General features: G+C 47.3%; 1 protein-coding gene across 11 annotated transcripts in view; it reads left to right on the forward strand.

Annotated features, from left to right (window-relative positions):
• agrn (agrin) overlaps window positions 1-13966 on the forward strand; it is a 241823-nt gene that overhangs the window by 197999 nt on the left and 29858 nt on the right. For 10 of the 11 annotated variants that reach the window (XM_023956309.1, XM_023956313.1, XM_023956310.1 and 7 more), the window contains 3 exons: window positions 5406-5798; window positions 7416-7532; window positions 10663-10790. In XM_023956309.1, coding sequence (XP_023812077.1) covers window positions 5406-5798; window positions 7416-7532; window positions 10663-10790 — 638 coding nt within the window. The remainder of the gene's footprint in view (window positions 1-5405; window positions 5799-7415; window positions 7533-10662; window positions 10791-13966) is intronic. The other variant, XM_023956317.1, reaches the window with a different exon arrangement.

The following is a 13966-nucleotide window of genomic DNA, read 5'->3' on the forward strand; positions in this document are numbered from 1 at the left end:
GCTGCTGCTGCTGCTGCTGCTGCTTCTTCCATCGCTCTGCTCCGAAATCCCAGAATCCTGCAGCATTTGAGCAGCAGAGCGTGGTTTCCATTTGCCCGGTCTGCAGATGAGGAGTCATTTGAAAGAATCGCAGACAGGATGATGACGGCTAACATTCAGCACAATTTATTCTATGGATTTTGAGTTGGTTTTTTTTTTATAAGTAGACTAAAGCTTAAGCTTTTCCATCCCAGATGCTGAAGCAGAGACGCCTCCCTGCTGCTTCCTCAGCCTTCTGCTGGGATTTGGCTTCCTCCCTAACCCCCCCTGCTGGGGAACATGTCAGTTCAAACATGGAGCTGCCAGAGCGCACGTGCCTGCGCACGGAATACGTGTACACGGCCAAGGTCCCGCCCCCGTGCCCAGGTGCAGATGGACATATTTCGGAGTGGTGTAATGGAAACGGGCCAAGGCTGCAGCCTTCATGTACGGTTAGGCGGACTGGCAGCTCGACACGCGGCGGCAAACGCAGCGGGGGGAGTGGTGCCAGCTGTGTGCCCGCGGCTCCAGCCCCCGCCAGGTGGATTGAAAAATCCTCATTCACCTGGATGCTAATGAAGCAAACGCAGAGACGCCGGCCTGTCCTGAGTGAAGGGAAGAGGACACGCGCTGGGCGAGTCCTGCGGCGCCTGCCGGTCCTCACCTGGAAATGGATGTGTGGTGTTGGTCCATCCAACACCCCGGGGGTGGAGCAGGTGTGCTGGCGCTGGGGGCTCGCCCACAGCCGCTGAGGATGTTTTCGTTTGTGCTCTGGGATGCGGTGGCGCCGCAGGTTTCCGGCTGCTGTCAGGTTGCGGGGTTAGATCTCCAGCTCATTTCACGAGTGGCTGGGTGCGAATTAGCATTTCCTCTGCCTCCACCCCTCGCCCCACCACGGCCCCTCCCACCCCCTGGTTCCACGCAGTGCCTCCAGACGGCCTGCCTCCACGCCGCCGCATGCTAATGCACGGCGAGCCGCCCTGGGCCTTCATAAATGAGTCAAATGGAGTTTTTGGAGCTTTTTCTGAGGGCAACGGCTGCACAGAGAACGCCACGCCGGCTGCACAGAGAACGCCACGCCGGCTGCACAGAGAACGCCGCGCCGGCTGTAAAGAAAACGCCACGCCGGCAGGAAAAGCCTCTGAAATCTTTTCTGCTTTTGATTTTGCAGCCAACCGTGATGTCACCCAGCCCCCTTTGAACTCTCTAAGTAGCCCAAAAGTTGGGGGAGGAGCCTTCTTGGCTCACGGAGAGCTAACTGAAAAAATCCTGCATGAGTGCAGAAATTACCGGGGGGGGGGGGGTTTGTACTGATCAGTGCATTCTGGCAGAGGCGGGAAATGGCCACCATCTTTGCAGAGACCAGCCTCTCCCATATGGGGCTGTCACCTGTGGGTTTGTGGCAAATTGGCACCGATTGGCGGCATATGTGGCGAGCAGCCTTCTGCTGGCGTGTTAGTCAGGACCGGCGCCGTCCTCCATGTCCTGTCGGAGTCTTCGCTCCGCCTGTTTCCTCCTGCTCTTTTGTCTGATTTAAAGCTGTTATTCGTCTTGTTTTGGTTCGTCCGCGCCGTGCGGCCGACGCCGCAAACAATCCAAAGAAGCACCTTTCAGCGCTAAGCACGATCACCGGTGGGTCCAAAATGATGATCATCCTCATCCCCCCCCCCTTTCCCCCTCGGCATTATGGGTCATGTTTTCTGAGGAAGTAAAACAGTTGGCAAGATCAGCTGATCAGACGGCACAGCTGGAGCTGTCGGAGAGCCATCCTCATCACGTGTCACACAGCTCGCCGTTGGAGGCGCGCACACCCCCCTCTTTCCAGGTAGGGGGGGGGCTGCTTGACGCCGCGCTTGGCACCTGACTGACAGGTGCAGCCAGGAGGAAAGGGAAGGCATAGCAGCTCTCTCAGTGGTAGCATCGCCTCTCTGGATGCTCCACTTCAGAGCCCTGCGTTTCCAGGCGTCTCTCTCTGCGCCCGAAGAACCCGGAGCGTTGGAGTTTCACGCCTCAGTAAATAACCGCCAATCAGCTTTGAGATCAGAGCGATATAATTAAGTGTTAGAAGCGCCGTAATGGTGAGTGAATCCTAATGAGTCCTAAATCTGCAGCTTTTGAAAAATCTTTTGTTGGTCTTTTGCCAGTCATTTACATCGCTGCACGTGGGATGCAGCAGAATTACCAGTCCTGCATCTCCAGTTTCACTCAGCCTGAAGTGTTCGTTTAGTTTCTCCCAGCCAGAGTACGCCCCCCTCCCCCTTAGGAGTTTTTGTCCTATTTATCGTTCTGTCATCGCAAACACTTTGTCCGTTTGCTCCGGAGCGTTTTGCATGGGTAATGATGGTCTCTTTGCACACAGGCTGTTCTCTCTCCCTCATTTGGAGTCTTTTTTTGTGTGTGTGTGTGTGTGTGTTGCTGTTTGTGTGTCTGTGCGTGTTTGTTGACAGCAGAGTGGTTGTGGTGGCGTTGACGGATGCTCACGCTCTCTGAGAGCAGCAGCCTGCCGTCTTTGAAGCCGGAGCAAAGCTGCCTTTTTTTGCCCCATTTCTATCAATCATTCATCACTGGAGGCCTGGGCTGTTGGTGATTAAAGACTCACTTCTGCAGGGCAGCATTTGAATATGGATATATAATTCATACGCATGTGTACCCGCAGCACACAGCGAACAAACAAGCACAAGTGAGCGTTGACAGGAGCACAAACGCACACAAAGCAGCCATGGGAGCTGAAGAAGAAGTGAACCTGCAGGAGGCGGAACGGATCTGCAGGCAGAACACGCATGCAGGGCTGAACACGGAGAACGGCTTTTTCCATATTCACCCGCGTTTATGCAATAAAGATCTCATCCACATCAAAGAGTTTGGCTTAAAAAAAGGCATTCTTGTATTTTCATGATGATTTGATGAACTAAAGTGAAGGAGATGCTGGACTTAGAAGAAAACGAAGGCAGTCACAACCTGAACAGAGTTAGCTGGTTTCAGGTTCTGGGTCACTGAACGCTCAACTACTTTTACTACTTCTATTACTTTTATACTTTTATTCTGTCTTTAGTGAGTTTGATTGACATTATTTAATTTTTTTACGACTAGTAATTACATTTAAATATTTGTCCTATGCTTTTATGATCCTCATATCTGTCTGTCTTTAATATTTAAATCCTGGCACACTTGACACAAATATTGTTTCTGAAATTCTAATCTGAACATCTATATTTCAGAAATACTTTAAAATATTTTTGCTAAAATGAAAAGAGAAAAAAACGAAAATGTAATTTTAGCAAAATGATTGTTGTGGTGAAATGTTTAAAGCAAACGCATTGAACATCTATTGCACATATTTTGACCAGCTGGTTTTCATGAAGGCTTTCATGGCCAAACAATGTTGGATGTGCCACTGTAACCATGGCAACAAAGCTGCCAAGTTGGCAGCATCGGTTGGTGGATGATGGGAAGTTTTGCTCAGTGGAAGACAGCAGAGGAGGAGGTAGGAACCTCACAGAGGGCAGAATAGAAAGATTCTGTTTTAGCTGAGCGGAACATTCTTCTAGTTTAATGTCAGAAACCAAATATGGGTCCAGGAAGTCCTGTCAGAGGACTGCAAGAGGGTGACCAGCTCAGTGGCCCGTTGGTGGAGTGTCTGCTCTGAGAGCGCGCTTGACTCTCAGCGTTAATAGGGGGGGGGGGGGGGTGTTAACCACCTGTGTATTCAACCCCCCCCCGGGGGGGAGGAGTCGAGACCAGAGAACAAATTTGAACATCCAGGTTTAGTAATGACATGACCTTTAGGTTAGAGATTGACCAAATCGACGGGTATCTGTGTCTGTAACACTAAGTTTAACGTTCTTACTTTTCCAATCTTTACAGACATTCCCATTTTTATGTATGTAGATTTTTAAATATTTTATAAGATTCTTCCAGCAATACATTTTGGTAAATCTGTGAAGCGCTGTTGTGAAAATCATGTTTTTTCCTATTTTTCTTTATTTGTGGACTATTTTCTTTTTTTTACATGGAGTCATTCATTGTTTGTCATATAAATAGATTTTTTAAACTATAGGCAGCCTTTCAAGATTCTGAAAAAATCTTTTGTTAAATGTTAAGTTTTTCATTTTACCTGTTTTTTTCCAGTAATCACTTGTTTGTCGGAACCTAAAAAAGTCTTTTGATTTGTAATGAACCTTTGTTTGTCAATGAATAATCTGTTTTTAGCTTGTTATTTATCCAAGAACCTTTGATCCTTTTTATTTGGTTGAAGCGTCTCTCATTTTCATAGAAAAATGCATTTTCATGTGATCTATGGAGCCAGAAACCCAGGAAAATGACAAATAGTTTAGATTTTGCTTTTACAAAAAATATGTTGAAAATCCGTTGAAATCAGTAAATTCATTCTGCAGTTCCCATTGGTTACTTTTTAAAGTCAAAAGCAACTTAAAAAATATTCAGGTTTTTTAAAACAAAAAAACATTTAAGAAAAATGTATGTTCAAAAGTATAAGATGGAATTTTATTGGAAAAAAAATAAAAATAAAAAAGGACTGTAACAATGTTATAAGATTTTTAAAATAAGAGGGCCAAGATCAATTTGTGTTTCTTTTAGAAAACTCTGAATGAAAACCTGTGAACCAGTGAACAGCTGATCAGTGAACAGCTGACCAGTGAACAGCTGACCAGTGAACAGCTGACCAGTGAACAGCTGACCAGTGAACAGCTGACCAGTGAACAGCTGACCAGTGAACAGCTGATCAGTGAACAGCTGACCAGTGAACAGCTGACCAGTGAACAGCTGATCAGTGAACAGCTGACCAGTGAACAGCTGACCAGTGAACAACTGATCAGTGAACAGCTGACCAGTGAACAACTGATCAGTGAACAGCTGACCAGTGAACAGCTGATCAGTGAACAGCTGACCAGTGAACAGCTGACCAGTGAACAGCTGATCAGTGAACAGCTGACCAGTGAACAGCTGACCAGTGAACAGCTGATCAGTGAACAGCTGACCAGTGAACAACTGATCAGTGAACAGCTGACCAGTGAACAGCTGACCAGTGAACAGTTGATCAGTGAACAGCTGACCAGTGAACAGCTGATCAGTGAACAGCTGACCAGTGAACAGCTGACCAGTGAACAGCTGATCAGTGAACAGCTGACCAGTGAACAGCTGACCAGTGAACAGCTGACCAGTGAACAGCTGATCAGTGATTAGCTGACCAGTGAACAGCTGACCAGGGAACAGCTGATCAGTGAACAGCTGACCAGTGAACGGCTTCATGAGCTGAGGATGAAGCTCGGCTCTCCTCCACTGTTCTTCCTGACGTTCTGTCGGGATTTCAGGGTGAAGGTCACATTTCCATTCATCCATTCATTGCTTCCTCCACTTCCCTCCACCAGAATCCATCTTCGAACCAGCAGACCCCCACCCCCCCACCACACCGAGCTCAACCGTCCCAGCCGCCGCCATCACCACCCCCGCCCCCTTCAACCCTGACAATGTGTGGGCCGTCCCGCCTCCGATGACGGCATTCACCGAGTGGGCGTCGACCGCCACCGCCCTTCCCACCCACAGCAGCGCCCGCCACCCCATTCACACCCAGCCTCAGGCGCTGCAGCCCACCACGGCAGCATCCATCATAACCTCCCTCTCTCACAGCAGCCCCGCCCCCGCCGCGGCTGCAGTGACCTCCTTTGAGGGCTCGGGCAGCGGGGAGCCGAGCGGAGACGACCTGGAGGAGAGCAGCGGCGGCGGCGTCCCGACAGAGGCCAGCGGGGCGGACGATTCTGTCGGTAAATCCTTCACCTCATTCTCCATACAGCTTCCAGGGATGTGGGGGGGGGGGGTATTTGGGGGGGTGGACAAACTCATGGTCCACATTGCAGCATTTTCATCCCATCATAGTTAATTAAAAACTAAAAATAGACGCAGCGTCTGGGTTTGAATGCAAATGAGGCGAGGACGGCGGCGACGCCCAGTTTAGTTTAGCAATCAGCGACCATATTTAGAACTGACTTTATGTTCTGCTTTGTAATGTTGGGCTGCAGAAACACAACTGAACTGAATAGAGGAGGAGCTGCAGAAGCGTCTGCATTTCAGGCAGAAACCCGTGTGTTTTGCGTGTTACCACATTACCCATGTGCCCCACCTCCTTCCATCCCACAAAGCTTTCAGCAGCTCCTCAGAAAAGCCCCCCCTCTGCTGAACAGACCCTCGGATGCAGGCCAGAGCACAGAAACCACCCGCCTGCATCCTGAAGGGTCTCTGGAGCCGGAGCGGCGGACAGGCGGACGCGCCTGGACGGGTCGGGTCTGCACGGAGACCGCGTCCCTCATCCCTGCAATCCTCCCAAGTTATTCCTGACATGCCCTCCAAACCGGAACAGCCGCTGTCCTCTGAGCGTGTGCACGGACAGGGGGGGGGGGGAGCCCAGACCTCTCAATCAGATGCTTGCTTTTCTTCATTGTCAGGATCTCGTTATTCCATCTGGTCTTTCTCCTCAGTTTTTGCCTTCTGCTGGGAGGCTGCTGAGGCCTCTTCCTCACTCCTCCTCTTCCTCACTCCTCCTCCTCCTCCCTGTTCCTTCCTTTTCTGTAAAGTGCAGGATTTATGTCCTGTCAGAGACAAACTGTTTGATGAGAGTTGAGGCTTGTAGCCGTCTGCAGAGGTTTCCCGCTGTGCGTTTGACTGTGAGTGTGGGAAAAACGGGAACTTTCATGTCGCCGCGGCGGAAGCAGTGGATTGAAAACATTTCATAGATCAGGTTCATTCAGCGTGCTTTTCTGTTTGGGCGAGGGGAGGGGTCAAATGTCAGGGGGTCATTGTTTCCCCTTTGAAATTCACACTTGCAGTGGTTCCACCTGAAATCCCCTTTGCTCCTGTTTGCTGCCCCCCCCCACCACACTAGTGGGCTCCACTTTAACTTAGCATCTGTAAAAATGACCTCCCCCCCCGCATCCGTTGACCGTGAGTCCTTGAGCGGAGCGTTCCCGCCCTCTGACATCTTTACAGCGTGTTTGGCCTCAGGCGCCTCGTCTCCACGATCGTTTCTAATCTCACTGCGACCTGGCAACAGTCAGCCAGGCAGCAGTGAGCAGTTATCCCACCCCCTCATCATTTAAAGTGCCCCGTGTGCGACATGACGGGCAACAGTGCCCATTAAGTGTCTCCATCTGACAAAATGAGTTCCAGCAGTAAAGTCATGGAAATGCCATATAATCACCGCAGACAGATGCTGCTATTAGCGTTCAGTCACCGCCGAGACGAGTGGGAAGGAAGAAACTCCAGAAAACTGAAAGCGAAATGGGAGTTTCCTGGTTTGAATGCTGCACATCTTTACATTTTCGAACGCACAAACGCCGCTTTGTACAGACCTCCACGAGTCGTCACGAGATCATCTTCACCCACAGGTACGGCTGCGGCTGCATCCACACCCATCGCCGAGAAAAGCTGCGACAACACCGAGTTCGGCTGCTGCCCTGACGACCAGACGCCGTCCAGCACCCCGGAGGGCGCCAACTGCCCCCGTAAGTCACGTTCCTGCCCCTCCTCTGCTGCAAACGCACACATGACGGGTCAGACTCACAACCCTGCATCCCTGACGTCATGATCTTGTCAGAAATGTATGAAATACTCTGTGAGATATTTTTTGACATAATCAAAAGTAGAACCAATGCTTCTATGAAAGCTCTCGACTCTGTTAGTGAAACACGTCTGCGTAGGTCATGTGACCACCGCTTCTGGGTTGTATGTTGAGATTAAGCATAATAGTTGATGCAACCAAGCAGCCACGAACCTCTGTGGCAGATTGTAAATTGACATTTTGGAAACGTTTTTATACTCAAAAGTACTTGAACTAGAAAGAAATATTAAAAACGAAAACCACTACTGAACGCCACACCCGTGGAGGGATGGCATCGCCAACGACAGACGCGAAAAGGACATCGCCGAAACTTGTCACGTGACGTCCCAGTAGCCAATGGACTCAATGACCCCCCCTAAAGTTTAGGTTTAACTTGAAAATAAAAACTATGAATTGAAATAAAACCGTAAATTTACAACTAAAACCAAAGACGGAAAGAAACAAAACAAACAGCAGCAAATAAAACACAAATAAACCTTTTTGGTAACAGTTTTAGGTTTATAGTGTTTTATTTGTTTCAATTTTTTGTGATATTTCTTTTAGTTTAAAGCTATTTTCCAAGATTTTAATATTTTTGACCCCATAAATGTCTTCTTTAGAACACATACATTTATAATTGACAATCAGACGAAAATGAGGAACATCAGAAGAAGGTTGAGTTGAATGTTTTCCTGTCATGAACGCTGCTCAGATTCCCGTGAGGTGAAGTCCGACCAAACTTCAGCTCATTTCCTGAACTTTTTCTTCACTTTTTGTTCTGAAACTTTTTCAGAATAAATATTTTAGAATAGCCTGCTCTGTAAATCATCATTAGTGTGAGCGTTATCACTTTTTCTTCTCAACTTTTTTTCCAGCCGTCTACCCCGTATCTCCCCCCTCTAACGCTTTCTTCTCCTGAGCTGCGTCTCCCTTTTTTCTCTCCTCAAACCCAGTCAATCTCCATCCAGTCTTGCATCAGTTCATTTCTCTGTGGAGTTGAGAGCGGGGATAGTAGAGAGCCTAGCAGAGGCAGACGGGCGCCGCTGTACCAATCAGTGCTTTCTGCCACTCTCGCTTCAGAAAGATACAGGGCTTCTTTCTCCCCGTTGCTCCTCTGGCTCCCTGTCCGCCGCCGTAACCACGGCAGCCTAACTGATGGTGAACAGAGAGCTCCTCTACAGCTCCCAAAGGAGCCTCAGGTCACCACTCCACTGGGCCCACGCCACAAATTAGTGTGAGGATTCGCGTTTGTGGCGTGCCGAAGTGCTTCCAGTTAACCAGTTTCCCGCCTCGACGCGAGGCTGCCGCCGACCGATTGATTCATCCGTTCAGAAACAGAGCTGATACGTTCTGACCTTTGACCTCCGTGTGGGAAATGCGTGATCACAAATCCAAAAAAACGCTGGTAAATATTTATCACAGCGAGTGGTGACGGCGCACAAAACGATCAATATTTCATTCAGCTCAAGTGTTGCCAATAAAAACAGGCAGCACGATTGGCTGATCAATATGCCAGATCGCTTCTCTCAAGAGACGGCTCCAGCCAATCCTCCTCATTAGAAGTGAAATGACACGTTCCTGGAGCGCCGGCTGCCATCTCTGCGTACCGGCCACTTTATTGACATCTGCTGCAGAACAGAAATCGAATTATTCTTTGTTCTACCTTCAGCTGAGACGTTTGTGCCGAGCAGTAGAGGAGGGGTTTGCCTGGGCTTCATTTCTCTGGAACAGAGGAGACTGTCCTGCAGTTATCCATGAGAAAATTAAAGCCACACCGAGCTGCAGGAACTGGAAACCGTTAAAAGTGCGGCTGATCTTTTTTCTATCCGGAATAGAAAAAGTCAAATCTCTTCTCGTTTCTTTAAAAAACGACAAACTACTGCTGAGACGTACGGCCACTGTTCCACCTGTACGTGTGTATGTGTGCGCGCACAAGGGTGTGTGTGAGGACGCACAAGTATGGATGATTTTGTGTATGTGAGTGTATGTTCACTTATGTGTGTGTGTGGAAATGTGTCGGCATTTGTCTTTGCGTGTGTGTTGAGTCAGTTTCCTGTTTGTGTGTGCATTTGTATGTGTGCATGTACATGTGTGTGTGTGTGCGTTTGCATTTGTCTTTGCGTGTGTATGTGTGTGTTTGAGTTGGTATTTATGACATTGTGAGGACAATTATGTGTTTGGACAGTCATGGGACGGGGACAGTTTTCAGAATGGGGACCAAAACCCGGGAATGTGTTGTATGTGTGAATACATGTGTGTGTGTCCCTGTACATGTGTGTGTGTGTTTGGTATTTTGAACAATCGGTGTCAGCCGTTGGTGGAGCGACATCAAGGAGACAATTAGCTTTATCTCTGGCGATAATCAAACAAGTGCTTTTCTATTCTGGCCGCCGTTGCTCAGACAGGGGCAGCCATGATTGATTTGGGCAATTTGTTCTGCTGATTAGCGGCGTGGAAGCCCGACTTCAGCGCTCCTCCTGCTTGTCTGTCCTTCACACTCGCACACAACCGCACACACACATCTTCTGGACTCGGCTTTATTTCAGGTCATCTTCTCAGCGGTGACACTGTGGAGAAACTGTCCAGAGGTGATATATGCTGGACAATACAAGGACACTCTTTATTGGAGCCTGTGGGCTGTTTTCCTCTCTGTGTGTGCGTTTGTGTTGTTGTTTGCTCTCATGCATTTGTGTGTCTGTCTGACCTGCTGTGTTTCTGCCCAGTCCCCCATGGCAGCACCAGCTTTTGGGACGAGACTCCTTCTGGTAAAACCAGGACGTTTCTTTGCCTCCTTTTCTTGTCTCATCATCACTCTTCACCTCGTCCACCTCCTCTGTCCTACCTCCACCTTTACCTCCAACCCAGGGTCACTAACATCCCCCACCCCCCATCAAACACACAATCCATCACTAACTCTGAACTGGCACTTTACCAAAAAAAGAGCACTCTGATGGCGGGAAGAGCTGAGCGACTGGCGAGGGCACGTCCAGCTTCTGTACGTCCTCAGGGTCACATCTTCGCCGCTTTTCTTTCAGCTACCATGATGTACGGCGGCTTCCTGCACCTGGACCAGGTGGAAGGCCAGGAGATCTTCTACTTGCCAGAGATGAACGACACAAAGTCTGAGCTGTTTGGAGAGACGGCGCGCAGCATAGAAAACGCTGTGAGTGGGAAACAAACACTTCTGACAGTCACTGTGCGAAACTTCCAGCTTTAATTTGATTCATTATTTTTCCATCAAATGATGCAACTCTAACCTGAAGTCTGCAGACGTAAACAAACTCCTCACCTGCTTCGTCTTTGCAGGCTTTCACGTTATCGCCTTTATTTCATTTATTGTTTTCTTTACAAAGAATGTGTTTCCGAGCAGTCGACCCAGGATCCGTTTCACCTTTGACCCGGTTATGTTTCAAAAACCACATTTGACATAAAAGAGGAAAAAACACAAATGATTATTTAAAATCCAGAGTTTGCAGCTTCTCTGCTGCTCTCTGCCACCAGAAACGCAGACTTAAGAAATTAAAGAAAAATCTAGTATGCCATTTTTATTTTTCTAAGATACTTCAGCTGCATCACAATGCATGGAATGTCCTCAGGAAAAACCATCCTAAAGAGATGTTCTGACCTTTTTCAGTTTCTTTCTACACATTCAACCGTTTGTTATCTCCAGTCATTTTGCAGTTAAAAAGGCAATGCGGTTAGAATCCAGGATTCACCTGGACCACTGTATAATACACAATAAATTCTTCTTAAATGTAGCACAATGCGTGTTTGACACTTTGATCATAAACGTACAGGTATGCAGTCAGGATGCAACGATTCACTTCCCCCACGATTCAGTTCAATGGTGTAACCATTGACTGTATATGAGTCTACAGTCAATAGGTGTGACATATGGTTTGTTTTTAAACCCAGAACGGTGGCATCCTTAGTGAACTTGTCATCAGTCAGGTGACCTTTAGAATAATGAGAAGGAGGTCAAACGTCTTTGTGTTTCTGTTTCTGTCCTTTGTGCATTTTATAGATTTAGCCGTCGCTGATGCTCCCAAGGCTTGATAGGTCAGTGATTAAAGAGAACAGCTGTCTCCCTGCAGAAATTATGTTTTTTCCTACCCTTGCCGTAGTTTAAAAGCATTTCAAAATAGAGATAAATATAGGATTCCATCTGAAAATGACGCCTTCCTGAGGCGCGGAGCTTCTTCTTGTAGGTCTGGGTGGTCAGAATGCCTGAAGCTGGAGGTCCCGGTTGGGCTGGCTGCCCGTTTCCTCTTTGAGCAGCTGACAGAGCCTCACTCCTCTTGAAATGTGAGGGTCGGTGTTTGTATTGATGTGTGTTCTTGTGTGTGTGTACATATTACACATGTACCAGCTGTTAAATCAGTGTCATTGGCCCCCACCGGGACCTAATCTGCTTGCTTGCCGCGCTAGCGCTTGTGTGTGCGTGCGAGCTCGTTAGCGCTCTCAGCCTCTTGGTCTCTGGGAGCCTGGTGTGCCACTTGACAGCAGCCAACCCTCTTCATCTCCCGCTCCAGCGCCGAGCACACGCCGTACCTCCATGTGGTTCACAGATGCATGAAGAGGACGCAGTTCTCTTTGACAACAGGATGAAAAATTGCTGAAGTTTGGAGAGAAACACCAAATTATGGGGAGACGACAAAGTATGTGCACCTGCTGCCATTGTGTGTTTGTCCGCTTCCATCCTTAATCCAGCTTTGAAGGATTTTATTTCCGTCCTCCTCATATGAAATGCAGTGAGTACTCCAGCTGACTCTAAATTTGCTGAATGATCCGTGTGGCTGACCGCTCCACGCCAGCAGCGTCTGCACCAACGCCGCCTCATCCTGGGTGAGACCGGCTCTGGAGTGTCCTCATCCAAAGTCCCACATTGATGCTGCTCTTCCTGTGATGTGTGTGTAGAGCGTGAAGCCTTTTAGTCTGAAGCAGACTGCGTTTCAAAAGCACAACAGTGTCTGTCTGAATGTCAGTGATTGGGTTTAGTGGAACATGGGAGAGCTCTCTGTGCAAACAGCTAAAGGGCTGCGGCGGCGGCGGCGGCTGGGATGTGTGTCGGCAGCCCTGTGGTCGCTGTGATGCTCATCAGCCGCCCACATAACAGAGATTCTCAGTTTAAAACTGAACCGTATGTTCCACCTGTGAATGGAATAGTGGGAAAGTGAATCGTTTCATCCGTGCTGCACACCTGCATTTAAGAAAGATTTAGTATTTATTCACTGACTACAGGCTTAGTATGAAAGTGAAAGCCAAGTAAAAAGGTTTATCTTTATTTTTATTTGCTTATTAGCAAATTTAAGAAACAACTTTTCTAAATTTATAGTTTTTGTTGCTGTTTTGTGGAGCAGTGTTTCCTCTTTTGTCTTTTAGCGCGTTTATCGTTACCTTCAGATCTATGAAGTAGGATTCTAGATGTTTTATGGCAGTAAAACTCCTCGCTACACACTTACTACACTTTTCTCAGACAGACATGAACATTTTCACACTTTGCTCTCATGTTCAAACCCTAAAAGAAAAATAAAGCCAGGATTATAGAATGAAAACAAAGATCGAAAACGTATATAAATATAGGGAACTGAACAAATTCTGTACAGGAGACACTAGGAGGAGATTCATTGGCCAGGTCGACAGCCAATCAGGACGCAGAACACAAAGCGTCTTAAATGTATTTAAAAATAATCGTGCAAAATTGCACCCAAAAAAAATTGGCGTAACATTGAGACGACGAAGAGTGAACCACAACATGGCGAGAGAACATTCTACAAAACCGTGACCCAAAAATGGAGGTTCGTACCGAATCCTGAGGGACGGGAATCGTCGTTGCCAACGTAAATGTTGGTGTGACTTTGTACTTTGATGTACGGTGGCCCTGAAGACCATATTCACAAATCACTCGATGCAAAAAAGGTCACGACAGTTAAAAAAGCAAAACAAATATTTAAAAAAAACAGCATTACTTTTTAGAATATAAAACAAATGTCCAGAAACCAAAAGGTAAAATAAAACAAGATGAAAAACTATTTTGGAAAACAAAATGAAATGTTAACATTGCCGATTGGATGATATCCAGTTTTTCTTCATGTCAAATAACCTTCGGCTGAAAGGATCCACAAAGTCACCAAATCACCTACCTTTTCCTGTTTCTTTTATTAAAACATTTTTATTTCCGTAAATTACTTTTGCTTTTCAAAAATATTTGATTTCTTTTTTGCAGTTTGGTTCTTGGATTTTTTTTGTCTTGTTTTCTAAAATGTGATGCTGTTTTGTTACATCTTTTTTGCTTTTTAACAGTTGTTGTGTTCTTTGATGTGATTTGAGCTTCAGGGC

This window comes from Oryzias latipes, chromosome 7 (genome assembly GCF_002234675.1).
Source record: "Oryzias latipes chromosome 7, ASM223467v1".
Lineage (NCBI taxonomy): Eukaryota > Metazoa > Chordata > Actinopteri > Beloniformes > Adrianichthyidae > Oryzias > Oryzias latipes.